The sequence below is a fragment of the Cydia fagiglandana genome, chromosome 21 (assembly GCF_963556715.1).
Source record: "Cydia fagiglandana chromosome 21, ilCydFagi1.1, whole genome shotgun sequence".
In the NCBI taxonomy this organism is placed as follows: domain Eukaryota; kingdom Metazoa; phylum Arthropoda; class Insecta; order Lepidoptera; family Tortricidae; genus Cydia; species Cydia fagiglandana.
The window spans coordinates 8,855,614-8,880,754 of record NC_085952.1 but is presented as its reverse complement, the minus strand read 5'-3'; the positions used below and the strand labels follow the sequence as shown (position 1 = coordinate 8,880,754).

General features: G+C 37.4%; 2 protein-coding genes and 1 non-coding gene across 3 annotated transcripts in view; 1 reads left to right on the top strand and 2 right to left on the bottom strand.

The window, feature by feature from the left end:
• LOC134675255 (lateral signaling target protein 2 homolog) overlaps positions 1-25,141 on the bottom strand; it is a 90,712-nt gene that overhangs the window by 30,555 nt on the left and 35,016 nt on the right. The window lies entirely within an intron of this gene.
• LOC134675033 (uncharacterized) lies at positions 10,613-15,813 on the bottom strand. The gene is made up of 3 exons (XM_063533179.1): positions 15,457-15,813; positions 14,628-14,770; positions 10,613-13,871 (listed from the first exon to the last, which is right to left on the bottom strand). The coding sequence occupies exon 3, from the start codon at positions 13,476-13,478 to the stop codon at positions 11,043-11,045; it is 2,436 nt and encodes an 811-aa protein (XP_063389249.1). The 5' UTR covers positions 13,479-13,871; positions 14,628-14,770; positions 15,457-15,813; the 3' UTR covers positions 10,613-11,042.
• On the top strand, positions 10,889-10,961 carry Trnad-auc (transfer RNA aspartic acid (anticodon AUC)). Its single transcript has one exon. It is a non-coding gene; the product is annotated as a tRNA-Asp (tRNA).

Below are 25,141 nucleotides of genomic sequence, written 5' to 3'. Positions count from 1 at the left end.
CCAGCTTCGGCATCGGTGCCATGCTGACCCAAGAATTTGATGGCGTTGAGAAACCCATTGCTTATATGAGCAAATCCCTAACTGGCCCCCAAAGAAATTACTCAATTACAGAAAGAGAACTCTTAAGTGTCTTACTAGCCCTAGAACATTGGCGTTGCTATCTTGACAACGGCTTAAAGTTCACAATCTACACAAACCATTCCGCATTACAATGGTTTCTCCATCTAGATAATCCAACCGGACGTCTAGCCCGCTGGAGTATTCGTCTATCTACATTTAACTTCGAAATTAAACATAAACGTGGTAAAGATCATCTAATCCCTGACGCTTTATCACGCTTACCTTCAGTAGACGTTATTAACTACAATAGTTCTAATACCAATGACGACTGGTATAATAATATCTACGCTAAATGCAGTACTAACCCCAACACCACTCCAGATTACATAATACATAATAATAAATTATACCGATACTCAAAAACCCCTTCGTTACTCCAATCTGAGTATAATTGGAAAGAAGTTATCCCACTAGAGTACAGAATACCCATTATCACAGAAAATCATTCCACCCCAACTTGCGCTCATTTCGGAACATTTAAAACATACAATAAAGTTAAATTGAAATATTTTTGGCCAGGAATGTACAAAGATATCTCAAATTTTATTGCCAAATGCGAGACTTGCTTAGCTTGCAAACACCAAACCCAACTAAAACTTGGCCTAATGGGTAAACCTAAGCAATGCTCTCGACCCTTTCAATGCATTTCAATAGATTTGATCGGCCCCTTGCCTACTACACTAAAACACAACAGATTCATCTTTGTCGTTACTTGCTGTTTTTCAAAATACTGCCTCCTCTTTGCGATTAAACGTGCTACGTCATCAGTAATCGTTCATATTCTAGAAAACCTAGTTTTCCTACACTGAAAAAATAGTTTCGTTGATTTTACGAAATTTTTACGAAATTTATGGGTTGAATTGGGACCTACACACAAATATTGTTGAATTTACCAAACATACTTTGGTTGACTTTTTACAAAACTACTTTAGTAAATTGAATTAACAAAACTACTTTAGTAAAGAACTTTTTACAAAACTACTTTAGTAAAGAACTTTTTACAAAACTAGTTTAGTAATTTAGTACGTTTGACAAAATATATTTCGTAAATTTTACGGACTTAGTATTGTACTTTTAACGAAATTGATTTCGTAATTCTCCAAAAGTTTTTGTACGCTTCACTAAATTACTTTCGTAGCGTGTACGAATTTACTTTCGTAATAATTAATACATTTCTTTAATATGTATGACGTACATAACTTTGATAGATACCACTAAACTTCTTGCGTGGAATCAATTAATTTGCTTTCGTAATTATTACTAATTTCTGTAGTATGTATGACCACTAAACTTTGATAGATATCACTAAACTGCTTTAGTGGAATTAAGTAATACACTTATGTAATAGTTACTAAATTTCTTTATTATGTATGACGCACTGAACTTTCGTAGATATCACTAAACTTCTTTAGTGGAATCAAGTAATATACTATTGTAATAATTACTAAGTTTCTTTCGTATGTATGACGCACTGAAGTTTCGTAGATATCACTAAACTTCTTTAGTGGAATCAAGTAATATACTTTTGTAATAATTACTAAGTTTCTTTCGTATGTATGACGCACTGAAGTTTCGTAGATATCACTAAACTTCTTTAGTGGAATCAAGTAATATACTTTTGTAATAATTACTAAGTTTCTTTCGTATGTATGACGCACTGAAGTTTCGTAGATATCACTAAACTTCTTTCGTGGAATCAAGTAATATACTTTTGTAATAATTACTAAGTTTCTTTCGTATGTATGACGCACTGAAGTTTCGTAGATATCACTAAACTTCTTTAGTGGAATCAAGTAATATACTTTTGTAATAATTACTAAGTTTCTTTCGTATGTATGACGCACTGAAGTTTCGTAGATATCACTAAACTTCTTTAGTGGAATCAAGTAATATACTTTTGTAATAATAACTAAGTTTCTTTCGTATGTATGACGCACTGAAGTTTCGTATATATCACTAAATTAAGGAATGCATAGTTTACGAAACTTACTTAGGTTAATTCTACTAAACAACTTTAGTAAAATATACTACTTACCTTTGTATATTTTACCTGGTTTATCTGAGTAAATTCTACTAAAGCGCTTTCGCATAGTTTACTGCAACTGATTTTGTACGATTTACTAAACTAACTTTGTAATTTTTACTACTTTACTTAGGTGCAATTTACAAAATATCTCTAATAAATTCTACTAAACGGCTTTTGTGGATTTTAATAGTTTACTTGCGTACAAATTACGAAACATGATTTTGTTACATCAAACTACTATATTTCGTATATTATGCCAATATTAATTTAGTAAGAAATACTAAATTATATTAGTACAATATACAAATTAGAATGCATTACAGATCCAATAACCGTTACATGACTCCATGCCATAATATATAAATTATAATATATAGTGGTTTTATGGCATGGGGTCATGTAATGGGACGGTTATTGGATCTGTAATGCATTTTAATTTGTATATAATACTAATATAATTTAATATTTCTTACTAAATTAATATTGGCATAAAATAATTATGATCACAATCGTTTTAAAACCAATAATTATGAAGCAATTGCATAAATAGAAACAAAACTTATCATTAAAATGTAAAAACTTAAAATGGTATAAAGCGAATAAAAAAGCTACTTAATCCAATTCACCACAATGTACAATATACCAAAAAAATAACAAAAGCCACTCAGTTAGATTTATAAAAGTATACAGAGTAAATTGGCACACAATAACAATATTACATTAAAATAGGCATTCGGCCTTCGGCTCGTTTCATAAAATTATGCACAGTTGCATATACCTACACAACGACATATGACAAGGTCTATCACATCTGAAATAACAGGGTGAAGGAGAAAATAAACAACAAAATAATGAGAATTTAAAAAAATATGTATTTTACTCTCGTGGCATTACAAAAATTTGGGTTTGATATTTAAACGTATTACATGTATGTATATACGCATAATCATGATAATAATAATTTGGCCTCAATTATTAATCTCTTCTAATTAAGACGAAACACTACAAACATATGTACAATGTACGTAACATAACACTCAAGAACAAAAAATTGGGCTATTCATATCAATAATGGGTTTGTATACAGGGAGACTACAGCGCGTGAGCCTAGTACTGGTACTAGAGTGTATGCTCGACTGAACCAGGTTCCCCATACAAACGTAGTTTGGTCCTCATTTGAAAACGGCAACTTTGTAAACACAATGGGATCTGCCACATCTAGGTCGTAAATTAGCTTCTGTTGCTTGAAATTATAATTAAAAAAAACAGAGCAATTTTTTGAGTTTAAGGTCTTTTATGAAAAACTTTATGCTCGTTCTATTTTTTCTCTTATAATTTCTAGCTAGAAGTATATTCCGACCTAGACCGTTTAAAAAGAGAACCAAACTATGTTTGTATGGGGAACCGGGTTCAGTTGAGCCTACTGCGGACTGGTACTGAGGATTTTTATATATTGATCTTGTTTTTTCCATAAATAACAAGTTACACTAACGAAAATTCACATGCTGTAGTCTACTCGTAAGCGAACCTAGAACCTATCGTCTAGTACAAGTAATAGATAAAAAAAATAGATTAAAAGTATATGTTATATTAATGAGATGCTAGGTATCTTCTCATGCATTTAAAAACTTAACCTACTGTGGGTGCAAGTGCCCTTGACGCAGAAGTATCTAAAAAGGTTGTGGGTGAATTTACATTACAAAAATCTAAGTTTAAAAGTGAGTTTACAATAAGTTTACAATTTACAACCTTCTAAATTAAAACAAAATTAACCTAGTATAATGTTAATACCGCTTCGAACACAAGACGCTAAACACGACCTTTTATTGGGGGCTTAAGCCACAAGGCATCTCTTTGGTAAGTATTCTTTGCGTATATTATGAAAGATGAATATACAGGGTGGATTTAAAATTACTGTCTTGTGTGAGACTTGAACTCACGGCCTCTGGATCGATACTCCAGCGATCTGCCATCTGAGCCACCAAGACCTCATCCATAGCCAGCAAATCTTTCCACCATATTACGGGTCAAGGGGACCCTAGCGACATCTACCTTAAGAGTGTTACACTTCTTAAACGGCTACCCGAGCTCCAAGTTACATTGGAAATTCACCAGTTACGATGTGCTACCCATACTAATTTTCATTTTTAACAAGCAGAAACCTAACTTGGAACTCCGGTAGCCGTTTAACGCCCACTTGCACCATTCCACTAGCCCGGGGTTAATCGGTTAAACTGTTAACCCACTGTCAAATTGCATTCGTAACCATAGTAACTCCAGGTTTAACCGGTTAACCCCCGGTTAGTGAATGGTGCAAGTAGCCCTAAGAAGTGTAACACTCTTAAGGTAGATGTCGCTAGGGTCCCCTTGACCCGTAATATAGTGGAAAGATTTGCTGGCTATGGATGAGGTCTTGGTGGCTCAGATGGCAGAGCGCTGGAGTATCGATCCAGACGCCGTGATTCAAGTCTCACACAAGACAATAATTTTTCCACTTATCAAAAAAAATTCGATGTCATGGGTGTACGAGTTGACGTTGAAGATATGTTTACACTTTTGCACCTTATTACAAAGGATTAAGGAGGAGCTAATCTTTGACGTACATGAATAAAATTACATTCTTCTATCACCTTATTTGTTGTGTATTGTATTATTTGTTGATCATGTGGGTAATGTGTATATTTGTTTATAATCAGGATCCAAGAGGCCGAAGAACATAAGTTGTGGTTGAAATTTAACAAAGAACCATGGGTAGACATTTTGGATAATTGGAACCAGACCAGGCCCCAATTTCACACCGGTGACAGGTGCGACAATTGTAAAACATCACTGTTGCTGACGTCACAGGCATACAATTACATGGGCTACGGTTACCGCTTACCATCGGGCGGGCCGTATTCCTGTTTGCCACCATCATTGTATTATTTAAAAAAACTTTATTATATCGAAAAAAAAACAGATATTTCTCTTGCGAAGTTTCTGACAATCGTCAGAGATTTAGAATTGTCGGTAATTCTTGACAGGAAATGAGTTATACGAGTATGTCGGAATTTCGTGACAATGTCGTGTTTCTTGTGACAATTGTCATAAACTTAGCAAGAGAAATATCTGTTTTTTTTTCCGATATAATAAAGTTTTTTTTCATGATACAATGATGGTGGCAAACAGGAATACGGCCCGCCCGATGGTAAGCGGTAACCGTAGCCCATGGATGCCTGTGACGTCAGCAACAGTGATGTTTTACAACTGTCGCACCTGTCACCGATGTGAAATTGGGGCCTGAAAATACAGAGCGGCATTTATCGCTGAAGAAAAAAATACAATACAGGATATTCTTACAGAATGGCCTAGCCTTAAGGCGAGTCTACGATATAAATTGGTATGCTTTTTGTATTATACTTGGATTCATCGGTATTCAGAATATGACCATTTCAGTTTTTTTTTAAGTATATATTACCTCCTATTCATAAACAAACCCTAGTGACTATAATAACATCTATAAAACAGATGATCATTTGGCTTTACATGCGTAATGTGACTTTCAGATTGAACCAGATTTTGACGCTATGCATCCGCATTGCGAACTTAATTTGTTTAAAAAATGGCCATTATTTATGGAAAAAGCAAGACCAATACTGAAAAATCTTAAATCAGCGGACATAAATTTACTGGATGAAAACCTTCAGGAAGGTAGGTTATGTATGTTGTCTCTAAGTTGGGCTATTTCTTGACTTGGCGGAGCGGAATCGGTATGCAATATTTTGTACTTCACAGTGGGTTAAACTGTAAACCCACTGTCAAATTGCACTGGTAACCATAGTAACTCCAGGTTTAACCGGTTAACCCCGGGTTAGTGAATGGTACAAGTAGCCCTAAAAAGTGTAACACTCTTAAGGTAGATGTCGCTAGGGTCCCCTTGACCCGTTATATGATGGAAAGATTTGCTGGCTATGGATGAGGTCTTGATGGCTCAGATGGCATTAATTTTGTACTAAGCAGAAACGTCTGCAAGCGAAATTACAAATTTTATAATTGAAAGAAAGAATGGAAATGTTCACCGCGTTGAGATTATTTGATGTAGTTTCTCGAGCCCAGTCTTGAATAATATTCTCTCCTTGATATTTGGGATCAGCTCTTTCAGCTCGGGATCCTGAATTTTTTCCATAAGTTTGAAAGTTATGTCATTATCTGAAAGTTAGTTACTTACTTAGATAAATATGGTAGGACTTCCTTAAGTTGAGTTTCGTAGAATCACATTTCTTGTTTTGTAAACCCCAAAAGACACACACAGTAATTTTGCTACTTATCAAAAAAAGTTTGTCAAAAATTACCTTTTTATTTATTTAGAGTGATCAATGTATTGTAGGTTCCTATTTGATTATATTATATAGGTTCCTATTGTATTTTTTATAATGCAGGGTCCTGTTTTGAGTTTTAATTTTACTTGATTTGACTTAGTTTGAGGATGTATAAATTCTGGATTAAACTTGTCATGCCCGAGATGTGAGTATACGAAGAATCATATTTATAGTCAAAATAATTATGTGTGTCTTTTGGGGTTTACGAAACAAGAAATGTAATTCTACGAAACTCAACTTAAGGAAGTCATACCATATTTATCTAAGTAAGTAACTAAAATGGCTTCGCTTGTTTTATCTTTCAGATAATGACATAACTTTTAAAAATTCTCCAATTTTCATTTTTAACAAGCAGAAACGTCTGCTAACGATGCTACTAAGCTTCGGATTTTTAAAAGTGGTAAAATTACTGTCTTGGTTGAGACTTGAACTCACGGCCTCTGTATCGATACTCCAGCGCTCTGCTATCTGAGCCACCAAGACCTCATCCATAGCCAGCAAATGGTGCTTTTCGATAAACCCCATTCTTCTAAATACTAGAGTCCTAAACTTAGGCTGTCTTCATCTTCTTCAGATGCCATTTTCACGCACAGTAAAACACTCCTCTTTTACTTTAAAAGATTATTACAGACAAAATACGGACAGTAATACGACAGTACTCGTAGCAACAGTACCAACACGGATCGCTCCATCCAAAAGCACCATCAATAATTTTGCTGGTAAGTCTTGCCTATAATATTGCATCATTATCCCGTATTTACCTAATTATTTATTAAGAGTGATCAATGTATTGTAGGTACCTATTTGAATTCTCTTTTATAATGCAGGGTCTTTTTTTTGAGTTTTAATTTTTGATTTTACTTAGTTTGAGAATGTACAAATTTTGGATTAAACTTGTCATGCCCGAGATAGAGAATAGTAAAAATGATTATGTGTTTCATTCGACGTGACAATCGACGTAACGTAAACTGTTAAAATTACAGGAGACATATTACATCCCCAGTCGGAAAGTTGGAGAAAAAACTTATATTCCCGCACAAGCGAAACTACCTACTCGCTACCGTAATCAGCTTCAGTATTAAGGAAAAGTGGAGTAGTAACACGAGTACCCACCAGTGGCACCAGTTCCGATAATAACGAAGATACCATTCCAGGTAGGCGTGACGTGTGTATTCATAGAGGTTCGATGTCATGGGCATACGAGTCGACGTTAAAGATATGTTTACACTTTTGCACCTTATTACAAAGGATTAAGGAGGAGGTAAACTGTATCTTTGACGTCGACTGTACATAACTAAAATTACATTCTTCTATCACCTTATTTGTTGTGTATTGTATTATTTGTTGATCATGTGGGTAATGTGTATATTTGTTTATAATCAGGATCCAGTACTGATATTTCATCAGAAGAGGCCGAAGAACACAAGTTATGGTTGAAATTTAACAAAGAACCATGGGTAGACATTTTGGATAAATGGAACCAGACCAGAAAATACAGAGCGGCATTTATCGCTGAAGAAAAAAATACAATACAGGATATTCTTACAGAATGGCCTAGCCTTAAGGCGAGTCTAGGATATAAATTGGTATGCTTTTTGTATTATATTTGGATTCATCGGTATTCAGAATATGACCATTTCCGTTTTTTTTTAAGTATATACCAGGTGTGGCCTGTAACATGAGTAAAAAATTAAACTGTAGGCTGTACTCCTCATACTGACCAACATTTGTTCAGCAACTTTTAAAAATAACTTGTAGTTTGATTTTTAATACACTTTAAAGTTTATTCTAAGACGCAATGTAATGCGAATTTTGTTATGTTTAAGGTGTGACAAGCAACGTCAATCACAATGATATGGCGTGGCGATGGCGTCCATTGAAGATAATATTTATTTTGTATGAAATATAGGGAGTCTAAATACTTCATAATTTTTAAAAGTTGTTGAACAAAATGTCACCGTTTGAGGAGTACAATCTAGGTTTTAATTATTTGCTCGTGTTACAGGCCACACCCGGTACCTATTACCTCCTATTTATAAACAAACCCTAAGTTACTATAATAATATCTATAAAACAGATGATCACCGACTCTATTTGGCTTTACATGCGTATAATGTGACTTTCAGATTGAAACAGATTTTGACGCTATGCATCCGCATTGCGAACTTAATTTGTTTAAAAAATGGCCATCATTTATGGAAAAAGCAAGACCAATACTGAAAAATCTTAAATCACCGGACATAAATTTACTGGATGAAAACCTTCAGGAAGGTAGGTTATGTATGTTGAATTTTAATTTTACTTGATTTTACTTAGTTTGAGAATGTACAAATTTTGGATTAAACTTGTCATGCCCGAGATAGAGAATAGTAAAAATGATTATGTGTTACATTCGTTTCATGTTGGAGGGGTTTGGACGTTTAACTCACCACGCTCGTCCAGTGCGTGTTGGTGAGTAGACCGTAAGCCTGCTAACTCGGCTCGTGGGCGCCACCGTTGACATACTAGATGTTCATCCGCTGCCACCCTAAACTGATACCCTGTCTTAGCACCAGTAGACCAAACTAGGCCGCACTAATATTAAATGCGCCCTGATTTGGTAGAATACACTTAAAAGTGCACGACAGTTTAACGTCATATCGAGGACGGTACCCGGGATACGTGGAAAGGGAGGAGGGAGGCCTTTGCCCAGCAGTGGGACACTCTAGGCTCATATAAATAAAATTATGTGTGTCTTTTGGGGTTTACAAAACAAGAAATGTAATTCTACGAAACTCAACTTAAGGAAGTCCTACCATATTTATCTAAGTAAGTAACTAACTTTCAGATAATGACATAACTTTAAAACTTATGGAAAAAATTCAGGATCCCGAGCTGAAAGAGCTGATCCCAAATATCAAGGAGAGAATATTATTCAAGACTGGGCTCGAGAAATTACATCAAATAATCTCAACGCGGTGAACATTTCCATTTTTTCTTTCAATTATAAAATTGAAATTTCGCTTGCAGATGTTTCTGCTTAGTACAAAATTAATATAGTGAAGTGTAAATAAATATGAATCCTGAGCGTAGTGAGTGTTTATATTAAAGTCTTCTTCATCTTCTTCAGATACCATTTTCACGCACAAGTTAAGCATGACAAGTTTAATCCAGAATTTGTACATGATTCTCAAACTAAGAAAAATCGAGTAAAATTAAAACTCAAAAAAGGACCCTGCATTATAAAAACCAGAAATCAAATAGGTACCCACAATACATTGATCACTCTTAATAAATAAAAAGGTCAGTTTGACAAACTTTTTTTTGATAAGTGGAAAAATTATTCTCTTGTGTGAGACTTGAACTCACGGCCTCTGGATCGATACTCCAGCGCGCTGCCATCTGAGCCACCAAGGCCTCATCCATAGCCAGCAAATCTTTCCACCATATTACGGGTCAAGGGGACCCTAGCGAGCTTTTTCCATAAATAACAAGTTACACTAACGAAAATTCACACGCTGTAGTCTACTCGTAAGCGAACCTATAACCTATCTTCTAGTACAAGTAATAGATAAAAAAAATAGATTAAAAGTATATGTTATATCTTCTCATGCATTTAAAAACTTAACCTACTGTGGGTGCAAGTGCCCTTGACGCAGAAGTATCTAAAAAGGTTGTGGGTGAATTTACATTACAAAAATCTAAGTTTAAAAGTGAGTTTACAATAAGTTTACAATTTACAACCTTCTAAATTAAAACAAAATGAACCTGGTATAATGTTAATACCGCTTCGAACACAAGACGCTAAACACGACCTTTTATTGGGGGCTTAAGACACAAGGCATGTCTTTGGTAAGTATTCTTTGCGTATATTATGAAAGATGAATATACAGGATGGATTTAAAATTACTGTCTTGTGTGAGACTTGAACTCACGGCCTCTGGATCGATACTCCAGCGATCTGCCATCTGAGCCACCAAGACCTCATCCATAGCCAGCAAATCTTTCCACCATATTACGGGTCAAGGGGACCCTAGCGACATCTACCTTAAGAGTGTTACACTTCTTAAACGGCTACGAGCTCCAAGTTACATTGGAAATTCACCAGTTACGATGAGCTACCCATACTAATTTTCATTTTTAACAAGCAGATACGTAACTTGGAACTCCGGTAGCCGTTTAACGCCCACTTGCACCATTCCACTAGCCCGGGGTTAATTGGTTAAACTGTTAACCCACTGGCAAATTGCACTGGTAACCATCGTAACTCCAGGTTTAACCGGTTAGCCCCGGGTTAGTGAATGGTGCAAGTAGCCCTAAGAAGTGTAACACTCTTAAGGTAGAGATGTCGCAAGGGTCCCCTTGACCCGTAATATGGTGAAAAGATTTGCTGGCTATGGATGAGGTCTTGGTGGCTCAGGTGGCAGAGCGCTGGAGTATCGATCCAGAGGCCGTGAGTTCAAGTCTCACCCAAGACAGTAATTTTTCCACTTTTAAATTTATTCTAAGCTTAAAAATCTCCAATTATTAAACAATGTTCAGACTGTGACATCATGTATCTAAATATATTTGATTCTGCAGTAAGAGTCTCCATTAGAGATAATATGACAAAAAGTTGGTGCGTAAATAAGATCTTGTGGCATAATTAGTCTATATAAACCAGTTTCTCTTTGATGCAGCTGGTGTGCTTGCAAGTGGTAATTGAATCCTATACAATCAATTTGTTCTGTTAGAAAATAGATGTTATTACTTGATGACGAAACACAAATAAATTTTATCTTAAAAAAATTGTAACATGTCCGATTAGAAATTACTAGAATCATTCCTGGTACGTATTTTATACCGTTATAATAAACCCAATTAAGACTATTTGCTAAATTTACATCGTCAGAAATAATAACATCTTTAAGATAATCATGAATATTCAGTGGTTCAGATATCCTAGTACCTAACTCTATTCTTGTTTCACATCCTTTTCCAGTGTAAAGTCTGTGAGCAAGAGTCAATTGTTCTTTTATTAATAAAGTCAATGGCAAGTTTTTCCTAGACGTTATAAGAGATGCCGTTCTTTTCAATTGTTTGTGTTTGGCTTCGAATCGCATACACCATATTAGTCTCAAAGGTCCTACTTGCTTTATGACATGCGGATAATGCACCATAAAATGGTGCTTCGGTTTTAAGGTGTCGTGAAACAGTTTGACATAACTTTCGTGATGTTCGCTTATTAAGGCTTCTAAATACAACAGTGTGCTATTATCGATATCCCTACAAAGTAAAATATCAATAATTTCTAGCAGTGTAAGAAAAAACTGCCATACTTCGTCATCTTCAGGTATTAAGTCTCCCACCAATAAAGGAAATATGTGTACAAATAACATCATTTCAGATGCAGACATGTTAAATTTGCTTTTCATTAAATGTTCATGTTTTATTATTCCACATCTATCATTTAGCTCACCAGATCCGTAGTCAAATAATTGTAACCTATTATTCAAGTTATTTAAAGTGAACAATGTGATGCTTTCTGTAAAATACACAATAATATGAGTCAGATCATAATGGCAAACACCTTCAAATATATCATGCATAATGTCAACACAAAAATTATCAACAACATGAAAAGTGCTAATATCATTAAATACACATCGTTCACTTATTCCTGTCGTTGTTACATTGTTAATTTCGACATCAGTGTTATAATTGTGTCGATTGCGCATTAAACCGTCATCTTGCTTGCACTGTTTCCCCATTATATTTTTATGAGCCTTACATATTCTACAATAATAGTTACTAGAAAACGATTTAGCAAATCCAAGAACGGTGTTTAGTCCCAAATTGTCACCAATGATCATCCCTAGTATAAAATATACTTTAGAAACACCTTCACTAATTTCTAAATCTATGCCATTTTGTTCTAAACTCTTCAACTCCTTTATGAGTTCGTAATAAATTGAAGCATTGCCATGACTTTTGCTAGATGATTTATGCAACATTGCAACAAATATATTTTCTAATAGTGAAGCATGATCCGCTGACAACGTTGGAAATGTGTAATAGGTAGCAGCGATAGAATGGATTCCAGCATGACTACCCAGGGGGTTATTGCATTCGAAATCATCAAAATACAGAAAATATGGAATGTATAAGCTATTTTCATCCATTTTTCCGACCAATTTTTGCTTCCAGATATTACCTTGGGTAAAATTTGATATAGATTGAACATCAGGAATACTAGTGCTACATTTTAAAAAGTTGGGTAGTTCAAATATTTGTTTTAAAACTGCTCTCAAAGGTACTATCGCTCCAGTTTCCAACATAGGTCTTAGCATTACCGTAGAATTTCCTGTATTTACAGTCACATTTTCATTAATTGTAAATTTTTTTGGGGGTGTGTAAATATTACGGTCAGAAAAATATTTAATTACTTTACTTTCAGTATCCAAACCGTCGAAAGAATTGGAAATTGCTTCAACTATGTTTTTATTCGGTGTATCGTCATTAGGTGAGAGTTCAGACAACATAGTTCCAATAACACCAGTTACTAGTTCTGAAACATCGTCAATTATTTTCATAGCGCATTTACGATTTAAATAAGGATTGCTATACAACGATAATGCAAATGCTGCAGTAGACTTCCGTACATTTTCATTTTTCTTACTGAAACTTTCAGATGTGGGTTGCAGATTACTGCAGCATGCATTAACATTACATGGATCCTGAGTATTATCTGTTATGTCTAAATTATTGTAATTTTCGATCATGTTATCAGTGTTAAAATTAAGCGACGGGGCTAATTCTGAATATATATTCCGGTCCGAGACATTATGACTAACTATATGACGACGAAAGGAACGCAAACTTTGAAATGCTCTGAAACAATTCGATTGTGCACATCGATATATCGAGTTATGACCGAGATTGTGACTAGTTTTGTAATGATGAATAAGATCTTGATGGTTTGCTTTTTCGATCGAACACATGAAGCAAATAAACATTGTTACTAGACTATTATCCCTATAGTCACAAAAATTCTTAAGTCCTTGAAAGATGCTCAATTAGTCAGTCAGATCTGATATAAAGCAATAGACGGAAGAAATTTTCTTGTCATTTTTGTTGTGCAAGTTATAAAAATATTTTTGGATAAATGACCATATACTTAAACATTCTAGCGGGTATTGAACGTTGGTTACGTGAATTACTTTGAAACACACGTCGACAGCTTTTAGCAGTTGATCTACCTTGTAGAGAACTGACTCAACCGCTACGTAAAAATCCTTCAAGTCCTTGCTCGTTGGTCCGACGGCAATCACCAGCGGTTGGAAGGTGGTTCCTCTGGATAGATGCATTTTCTGGTATTGCTCCAGTTTATTTTTGATTTCACTCTGGTTCTGTAACAAACACAAATACTCGTATTATACGGGGTGTTTGGTGCACCGTTTGCTATAATAGCGGATAGGTGTGGTCGACATTTGCTACCTCCCGCATGAAAGTTCTTGGGCCAAGTTTTTTTTTTAAAGTTTCTTTTAATAATGAATTAAAAAAAACTGTAAATGGTAGCACCGACGGTAATGTAGCAAGCGTTAGGGACACCTTTGCACCAGGAGTGACACGGTGCGGGTTATTCGACTAATTAAGCAATAATAAAGACTAAAAATAAATAATAAAGACTAGACGCCGCCGGTAGTTTAAAATTCGCGCCGAAACATAACCCGCAAGGGAGTACAAATTTAAAATCAATGGACATAAAGCGCGTGCGACGTGTGTAGCGCGGCGGGTAACGGGTGGCGGGCGGCAGGCGACTGGTATTGGAAAACACAATATGAAGTTCCTTACTTCGGTACCTATATACTTTTTTTAAAAGCACATATCTCGTTAATTTTTACTTTATGGACTACAAACTTTAAAAAATTCAAACAAAACTCAAATCTCGTATAATAAAGTAGATACTCTGTCTATCTCAAAAGCTTACGCTTCGTACATACCAGATTTCATCAAAAACAGTTCAGTAGTTCAAACGTGAAAAAGTAACAGATACAAACGGACAAAGCTACTTTCGCATTTTGCCATGCCCACAGAATTATACTCAGGTCCTGGACTAATATATCCTAGTATACTGGATAACTTGACTTAATACATGTACTCACCGTAACGTGTAAAATAAATGAATTCTGCGACTCCACAATGCTGGGTTTGTAAAATCTTTTTTTTCCATTTTCTTTGATTGGCACTTTAACGGTAGGCGACATCTTGCACGACATTAATTTGAAGAAAATGTAGTTCGTGGCATCTAAAAGAAGCAAAGTATAATCATTGGCATTCATTTACATTTATGTTTTGGATGGGATCAACGATTAACCAAACCGTCATAATGATGATAATGATGATGATCACATTAAAGGCTTCGTCAGACTACCGCGTTTTGTTAGCGGGGCGCAAGCGGAGCGCGATGAGCGCAGCGCGCGTCGCGCCCGCGTCAGGGCTATAACCGCGAAAATCGAAGTTCGCAAATTGCGGGCATTTTTCTCTGTCACTCTTATTACGCCTTCATTGGAGTAAATAAAAGAGAAAGATCCCCGCAATTTGCGAATTTCGGTTTTCGCGGTAGCCGCTCAGGCTCGCGGCATCGCTCTCTCAAGGGGCAGTTATATATTATGGTTGTCTCTTTCTGCCCGGGCGCGGCGCTGCGTCTACGAGCGGATCGCGCTCCGCTTCCGCCCAGCTAACAAAATGCGGCAGTCTGACGGAGCCTTTAAACGAGTACTGCCTGACTGGCGCGGGATCTGCAGGAGCGTGGCGGTACGTACTGCATTCCGTACCGCCACGCTTCTATGCATAATATTACTACTGCGCAAATGTAATACTGATATCTGGGCACATCAGTAAGGTCACGTCGAAGTACAAAATATTGCATACCGATTCCGCCCGCCAAGTCAAGAAATAGCCCAACTTAGAGACACAACATACATAACCTACCTTCCTGAAGGTTTTCATCCAGTAAATTTATGTCCGGTGATTTAAGATTTTTCAGTATTGGTCTTGCTTTTTCCATAAATGATGGCCATTTTTTAAACAAATTAAGTTCGCAATGCGGATGCATAGCGTCAAAATCTGCTTCAATCTGAAAGTCACATTATACGCATGTAAAGCCAAATAGAGTCGGTGATCATCTGTTTTATAGATATTATTATAGTAACTTAGGGTTTGTTTATAAATAGGAGGTAATAGGTACCGGGTGTGGCCTGTAACACGAGCAAATAATTAAAACCTAGATTGTACTCCTCAAACGGTGACATTTTGTTCAACAACTTTTAAAAATTATGAAGTATTTAGACTCCCAATTTTTCATACAAAATAAATATTATCTTCAATGGACGCCATCGCCACGCCATATCATTGTGATTGACGTTGCTTGTCACACCTTAAACATAACAAAATTCGCATCACATTGCGTCTTAGAATAAACCTTAAAGTGTATTAAAAATCAAACTACAAGTTATTTTTAAAAGTTGCTAAACAAATGTTGGTCAGTATGAGGAGTACAGCCTACAGTTTAATTTTTTACTCATGTTACAGGCCACACCTGGTATATACTTAAAAAAAAACTGAAATGGTCATATTCTGAATACCGATGAATCCAAATATAATACAAAAAGCATACCAATTTATATCCTAGACTCGCCTTAAGGCTAGGCCATTCTGTAAGAATATCCTGTATTGTATTTTTTTCTTCAGCGATAAATGCCGCTCTGTATTTTCTGGTCTGGTTCCATTTATCCAAAATGTCTACCCATGGTTCTTTGTTAAATTTCAACCATAACTTGTGTTCTTCGGCCTCTTCTGATGAAATATCAGTACTGGATCCTGATTATAAACAAATATACACATTACCCACATGATCAACAAATAATACAATACACAACAAATAAGGTGATAGAAGAATGTAATTTTAGTTATGTACAGTAGACGTCAAAGATACAGTTTACCTCCTCCTTAATCCTTTGTAATAAGGTGCAAAAGTGTAAACATATCTTTAACGTCGACTCGTATGCCCATGACATCGAACCTCTATGAATACACACGTCACGCCTACCTGGAATGGTATCTTCGTTATTATCCGAACTGGTGCCACTGGTGGGTACTCGTGTTACTACTCCACTTTTCCTTAATACTCTTAGCTGATTACGGTAGCGAGTAGGTAGTTTCGCTTGTGCGGGAATATAAGTTTTTTCTCCAACTTTCCGACTGGGGATGTAATATGTCTCCTGTAATTTTAACAGTTTACGTTACGTCGATTGTTACAATGTCTAAATTAAATAAGTATATATACTGGGCCAAGCAAATCTTGTCAGTAGCAAACGGCGGCAAATTTGAAAAGTCGCGGGTTAGCAACACTGATAAGAGATTCACTTTTTAGAGATAAGACCGCCTGTTGTTACCTAGGTAGTTTTTGGTGCAACAAATAAAGCTTGCTCTGCAGGTATGTGGTGCTGTGTTCCTGGTGGTGAGTACGGTCGCCAGAGGTCCAGAGAATGCGTTGTGTTAAGAGTGAGGGACCTGTATTTGTCTCTAGCTCTCAACACAGAATCCTCAAATCAATAAAAGCAGGCAGAGCGCTCGTGATTCTTCTGGAGTCGCAAGAGTCCAAAGGCTACGGTTTCTGCTAACCATAAGGCAGGCCGTATGCTTTTCTTTGCCACTAGGGTTGCCAACCGTACTATATTATATAGTATTGTACTATATTTTGGCTCTCTGTACTATATACTTTTGGAAAAATATATAATACGCTAAAATACTATATTTCCGATTAAACGTATATTACACTCATGTTTAGTATTTTATCTAAAAGTACTATATTTTTTTAAATGTACTATATTTTTGATGCCTTATTCTGGAAAATACTATATTCCACCAAAAAAAAGTTGGCAACCCTATTTGCCACCGTAGTACTAAAAAAAATGATTACTACTATTACGACTACAACTACTACTACTCCTAATACGACAACGACGACTTCTACTACTACTACTTCATTCAAAGATTTTCTAAAACTCGCTTGCCTCGCCCGGGACTCGAACCGACTAAAATATCCAAAAAATAAATACTCGCAATTTTATTCTACTAATCGATACAGTTAATGTTAATGATAACATTTCTCTAAGATATATTAGGTCTTACACTCGTCTGTCATACAAAATATCCATAAAATCTAATATTTAGTACTCAAGATTTTTTTAGACAAGCAAAATTGAAGAAAACAAGAAAAATCTTTGAATGCAGTTTTGTTTCTTTATAATAATAAAGGAATGTCTCCTTTAAGTAAAATGAGCCAGCTTAAGAATTTAAGGTAGTTTCCCTCCAGGGCCCGACTTATCTTTCCACACTGTATATAATATACAGGGTGTCCCTAGCCATTGGACAAAGCCGAAATGTACATATGCATTAGGGCAGTGGTTCCTAACCTTTTCAGTCCGGTCACCCCTATGACTAACTAGGGAACCTGATTTTACCCCTCCTCCCAATGGTAATATAAAATAAATCGTGTACGTTCGTTGTATTGTTATATTAGGTTAGCTTATTACCCCCGCAAAATACCAGGTTTACCCCCAGGGGGGTAAATACCCCCAGGTTAGGAACCACTGCATTAGGGTATTTAGAACCAGTATACAAAGTATCATAACAATCGGTGTAGCGGTAACGAAAAAATTAACAAATTACGATTTTGTTACTTTGGAGCAACCTGTATGTGTTGTAATCAGGGTTGGGCAAAATACTGGCTTCCACGTATTTCAAATACAAATTACAAAATACATTTTTAAAAGTATTTGAAATACCAAATACAAACTACTTTGGTGACTGGTATTTGAAATACAAAATACAAATTACAGTGTTTAAAATAATGTATTTCAAATACAAAATACAAAATACTTTTCATTTTTTTTGTTTAATCATTTAGTTTCTTTAACAAATATCGCTTAATAAAGCGCTTGTTTTCGTCCAGCTCTACCCTCAGCGGTACCCTGCGGCTCAACTCGTATTCCTTGGGGACTTTAACGCCCACCACGAGGAGTGGCTGTTCCCGTTCAAGAATACTTGCCACGCTGGGAGGGAAGCGCGCAAATTTGCTGTATCCCTAAACCTTACCCAGCTGGTAAATGTTGCGACGCGGATACCGGATGTTACTGACCATACACCCAATTGCCTTGACCTTCTGCTGACAACTGATCCAGACAGGCACTCGGTTTCGGTCTCAGCTCCGCTAGGATCGTCCGATCACTGTCTAGTGAAATCCGTGTCGATCCACTCTCCTCCTGATCTCTGCCCTAGGGGCACGAGGAGAGTATGGCGATACGAGTCAGCGGACTGGGATGAGATGCGGCATTTCTTTGCGTCTTTCCCCTGGCGGCAGGTCTGTTTTTCTTCGGGTGACCCCTCGTGTTCTGCTGAGGCTGTTGCGGATGTGATTCGGCAGGGAATGGAATATTTCATTCCGTTCTCCGACCTATCGCTCGATCACAAGACCCGAGCATGGTACAATTCGGACTGTGCTCGAGCCGAGGCCCTTAAGCAGTCTGCATACCAGGCTTGGGTACTAGCCCGCGATACCAAAGCTGGAGCACAGAGGGTTCGCGCGAGGAAAAAAGCCTTTAACTCAGCTGCCAAGTCCTGCAAACGGGTGCTTCGAAAGGCTCGATTCGACCACGTCAGTCGAATAGGGGCCAAACTCGCCTCCTACCCTCCTGGTAGCAAGCGGTTCTGGTCCCTGTCGAAAGCGGTCGAATCCAACTTCTGCCGACCCACATTGCCACCTCTGCAGAAACCTGATGGGACACTGGCCCACTCCGCGACAGAGAAAGCAAACTTGTTTGCTTCTCTGTTTGCGAGCAATTCACGTCTAGACGCAGGCTCAAAACTTCCACCTACGCTACCTCAATGCAGTTCCTCTATGCAGAGAATTGCTATTCATCAAAAAGAGGTACGCCGAGCTCTGCAGAATCTTGACGTGAATAAGGCCAGTGGACCAGACGGTATACCTGCACGTGTACTAAAGCAGTGTGCGCCTGAGTTGTCTTCTGTACTGACACGCCTGTACCGCCTCTCTCTCCAAACAAGAACGGTGCCGAAATCCTGGAAGCTTGCAAACGTGCAGCCAGTACCCAAGAAGGGTAGTCGTGCTGATCCCTGCAATTACCGACCAATCGCCATTACCTCCATGCTCTGTAAAGTCATGGAAAGGGTACTTAACGGCAAGCTGCTGGCATACCTCGAAGCAAATGATCTGCTCAGTGACCGTCAATATGGCTTTCGCCGAGGTCGGTCTACTGGGGATCTTTTAGCGTATGTCACGCACTGCTGCGGCGAGGCCATCGAGAGGAACGGTGAAGCGCTTGCTGTTTCACTGGACATCTCGAAGGCCTTTGACAGGGTTTGGCACGCAAGTCTCCTTAGCAAGCTTCCTGCATACGGCATCCCTGCTGACTTTTGTAGCTGGCTATCTGATTTCTTGAGTGAACGGTCGATCAGAGTAGTTATTGATGGCTGCTCTTCAGACCTCATGGCCATTGACGCCGGTGTTCCTCAGGGGTCTGTTCTCTCCGCAACCCTTTTCCTGCTCCACATTAACGACATGCTGCAACCCAGCATTGTAGGTTATGCAGATGACAGTACGGTTGTTGAGAGATATTTGGCTAGTGCAGGGGACAGCAGGGAGGATATACGTTCACAGAGAGAGGCCATGGTTGAGCGAATGAACTTGACCCTTAGTCTCGTTTCCCAGTGGGGTGATGACAATCTGGTCACGTTCAATGCCTCCAAAACGCAGACGTGTCTATTTTCCGCAAAACGGAGTCCATTCGACCTGACTCCTTCTTTCCGGGGTGCATCTGTACCTATTGCCGACAGCCTGGAACTCCTCGGCATGGAGCTGAGTTCAGTCCTCAGCTTCGGCAGCTTCATTGAGTCTAAAGCACAAACTGCGGCCAGAAAGCTGGGCGTCCTAAATAAGGTGAAGCGATACTTCACACCTGGACAGCTTCTAACACTTTACAAAGCTCAAGTCCGGTCGTGTATGGAGTATTGCAGCCACCTGTGGGATGGCTCAGCTAAATACCAACTCGCCGCTTTGGACTCAGTGGAGCGCAGAGCCAGGAGGATGATTGGCGACAAGAAGCTAACGGCTAAGCTTCAGTCTTTGGCCCATCGGCGGAAAGTCGCCAGCCTGTCGGTATTCTACAGGTTGCACTTCGGGGAGTGTGCCCAAGAGCTACACGAGCTTATTCCACCGTCCCCATTCTACCATCGGACTTTTAGACGCACGGCCGGTTTCCATCCTTACTTGGTAGATATTCCACCAATTCGCACGAAGCGCTTTGCTTCTACTTTCCTTATGCGCACTGCCAAGGAATGGAATTCCTTGCCGGCGTCTATATTTCCGTGTTCTTATAACCCGGCAACCTTCAAATCAAGAGTGAACAGGCACCTTCTGGGCGAGCTCGCTCCATCGTAGGCCACGTCTACGCCTCGGCTAGTCTGTGGCCATGAGTAAGCCCATTCATAATAAAAAAAAAAAAAAAGCTCTAGTTTTCATCCACTTGACGAAATTTGAATATAAACCTACATTGCTGCAAATAGTAAATTAAAAATGAAATATATTATTTGCAAATGCGAGCGTTCAAGTATTACGTAACGCAATTTTTGGACATTTTTGACCCCCCTCCCCCCATTGTACCTATTTGCCCTCGTACAAGTCGTACATTATATTTAAAAAAAAAGTCCCATTTTAGGATCATAGAATTTAATAAAATGTATTTTATAGAAATGTATTTTGAAGCTTGAAGTATTTGAAATACAAAATACAAAATACATGTGAGTGCAGTATTTGAAATACCAAATACAAAATACTTTTCCAGGTAGTATTTGAAATACAAATACAAAATACTAAAATGTATTTCAAATACGTATTTCAAATACATGTAATTGAAATACTGCCCAACCCTGGTTGTAATAAATAGTATGAAACCTTCTTCGACCGTTTTGATTATCTTTTTTATTTATGACATCAATAAGATTCTGGCTTATAACAACTTTTAATAACTTTTGTTTGATAATTTATTTTTTTATCTTTTGTTCTAATTAAAAAAATATTACCGTTAGAGCATTTCTGAGAAGTAACCCTACGTGGGATTTCAGGGTTTGTCCAATGGCTAAGGTCACCCTGTATAAATATTTATAAATACTTTAATACACAGAAAACACCCATGACTCAGGAACAAATATCTGTGCTCATCACACGAATAAATGCCCTTACCAGGATTTGAACCTGGGGCCATGCATCGGCTTCATAGGCAGGGTCACTACCCACTATTATGAAAAAAAAATCTCGTTGCAAACCTAAAAACTAACTCTAACTGTTAGAGTTACACGAATGGCCTGATATTTTTGTTGAGAATTTTGGGTAAAAAAATATATGCTTAGTCTACTGTCTAACTGTCTAAATGTTAATATTTGACTTGACTTACCTACTTTGTACCATAAAATAAAATCAATGTCTATTATGTAAAAGCATGCCATACGATTAAATAAATAAAAATACATTTTGGGGGTATGCGTTATTAATTTCTCAAAATCGCAATATAAGGGACACCCTAATAATAATTGGCCTTTCACCTAAAGAATTTGCCCTAAATATAAACATTATAGCAAAGAGTTTCAAAGTCTACAGTATACCTATAGCATCAAATCCTCCATAGCCGGTTGATTGTGGTCGACCGGACGTGGTTAAGCGCCCTCTCCATTCCCAGAGTGTGTCACAAAATTTTACTTTTACTTTGCTACGTACTACTAATAATAATAATCTACTGTACTTCTACCAACAAAAAAAAGTAAAAACCTTGCATTCCGAGGGAAACAGCATTACTATTTGATCGGACAATACATCAAAGTCTTGACTGGTCATTTTATTGTAACGTTTGATGTAATATTCTACTACGGTTCGAACTAGTTGGTTCCTTAATGCATTATCTAGGGGCTTGTTTGCAGATGCAGATGCAAGACACAGTTCACCACAATTAGTTGTTGTTAGGATTTGTTTCAAATCAATTTGTACCTAATATTGAAATAAAAAAAAAGATTAAAAAGGAAGAAGAGATAAACATATAGTAGACTTAAATTAAAAAGCATAAAAACTTACAGGAGATTTCTCTACGCAACGGTCGCTTACTTCAGAGGTACTTGAACTTGATGACAAGCTTGGCACCATCAAATCACCATTAATTGAATCTGTATCTTCAGATGCAGTGTCCTGCAAAAACAAATGGGCAAGTACGAGTTAGACCTAATAATATACTGCGCCAGGTACTACACTCTGAGGCATAAGAGTTCTTTTTGTACCTTTTTGGTACGGAACCCTAAGAATAGACGAGTGTACGTTTTCAGCTTCTCTATGACCATTCCCATCCTCAACACAAGTAGCTGGTCATCATGAGACCCTCATTTAAGTAGTGAGTGGTGTCAGGCGTGTCTCACTCCGCGATTTCGTCGCTTTGCTACAGGTAGCTAAAAGTACATCCGTTCGGCCCCAATTTTGGGGTTTGCCATAAGCCGCGCGTGGCGCTGTCGCTACCTAGCGGCCATATCTGTGCTGATCATAACAGACGCGTTATGTTAGAGAGTGATTCTTCTGTACTTAGTACTATTATTTATTCTGTGGTGAGAAAATGATACCAACGACATATGTAACTTCGTATAAGATGAATAAAGTCTAAGAAAAAAACGTGCCTCGGAAATCAAGAAAAAGTCCTTCTCGGATAGATGGCGCACACACCTTTAGCCTATGCTCGGCTAGATGGCGTGACGACACCGTTCCATATTTAACAATTTTAACACATAGATATCAGTGAATGAACATGGGTCAAAATGATATAAAAATAATAAAATCATTTCTCCATATACATAAATATAAATCTTTTTGATAATTTTATACATTTTCATTTTGAGTTTTAGTCGGGTGTTGATAGATGGCAGTAAATTTACTGTGACTACAAAATTTACTATGACAGGACCCCTCTATACTATCTATTCTCTTTGATGATACTAAAACGAATAGAAACCAAAATTTGAAATTCTTAGCTTCAATACTGACTAAAATCCTGTCACTAGTTTCAATGAACGCTGAATATCATGGAGATGACTGCTCTTACTTCCACTAAACATAGCTGACAACCGTCTCCGGTAGGTACATTCAATTTAAAAAATCAGACAAATCTGTTCACTCGCTTGGGTGCTATGATGCCACAGCGAGATACACAAAAATACATGACTGTTAAACTTATAAGATCAAAAATCCGAGTAAGGGTGAGCATCCACCAGAGATATGCGAACCTGTGTTTCCATCCATACAAAGTGACACAGTGTGCCAGGTGTCAGTGTCAGATATATGCAAACACAGCTTCTCACATGGTGCCTTATCTGTAACTATGCGGCCTGACATACATACAGTACAGTCGTTAGAAATACATGCACGGACAAAGTGCCCAAAAATATGTCAACACGCCTTAATAAAGTAGTTGCATAAGGTTGCTCAGAGGTTTTTGAACCTTTGGGATCGTACTTATACATATGAACCTGATAATACAAGTATATTTCATTGACTTGGCAACAGGGAACCCCCAATGCGCGAGTCGGACTCGTTCTTAGCAGGTTTTTTTATAACACACAGGCCTCTTTATAGAATGCCTCTATGCAAATCATTTCAACACTGCAAAATAACACTCGAGTAGGTTTACTTTACTTACATGGATTATTTGATGTAGTTTCTCGAGCCCAGTCTTGAATAATATTCTCTCCTTTACATTTGGAATCAACTCTTTCAGCTCGGGATCCTGAATTTTTTCCATAAGTTTAAAACTTATGCCATTATCTGAAAGATAAAACAAGCGAAGCCATTTTAGTTAGGTACTTACTTAGATAAATAGTGTAGGACTTTCTTAAGTTGAGTTTCGTAGAATTAAATTTCCTGTTTTGTAAACCCCAAAAGACGCACAAAATGGCGGCCAAATAGACTAGCGGTTGGCGGTTGGTGTGACAAATCACTTTTTGCATGGCAAATTCTTGTGAACAAAACTCTTATGATTCCGCTATACAAAATTATAATACTATAGGAAAATAAGCTTTATGCAGTGAAGAAACATGATCGTCATGAAGTCATGACATCTCGGGCATGACAAGTTTAATCCAGAATTTGTACATTTGAGACTAAGTAAAATCAAGTAAAATTAAACTCAAAAAAGGACCCTGCATTATAAAAAAAAAATTGAAATAGGTACCTACAATACATTGATCACTCTTAATAAATAATTAGGTAAATACGGTATAATGATGCAATATAGGCAAGACTTACCAGCAAAATTATTGATGGTGCTTTTCGATAAACCCCATTCTTCCAAATACTGGAGTCCTAAACTTAGGCTGTCTTCATCTTCTTCAGATGCCATTTTCACGCACAGTAAAACACTCCTCTTTTACTTTAAAAGATTATTACAGACAAAATACGGACAGTAATACGACAGAACTCGATCGTACGCAACGCGCATGCAAAATGGCCGTTGTCGACTTGTCGCTGACTGGCGTCTGCGCGTCTGCGCCAGCGCCGCCAATGTTGCCA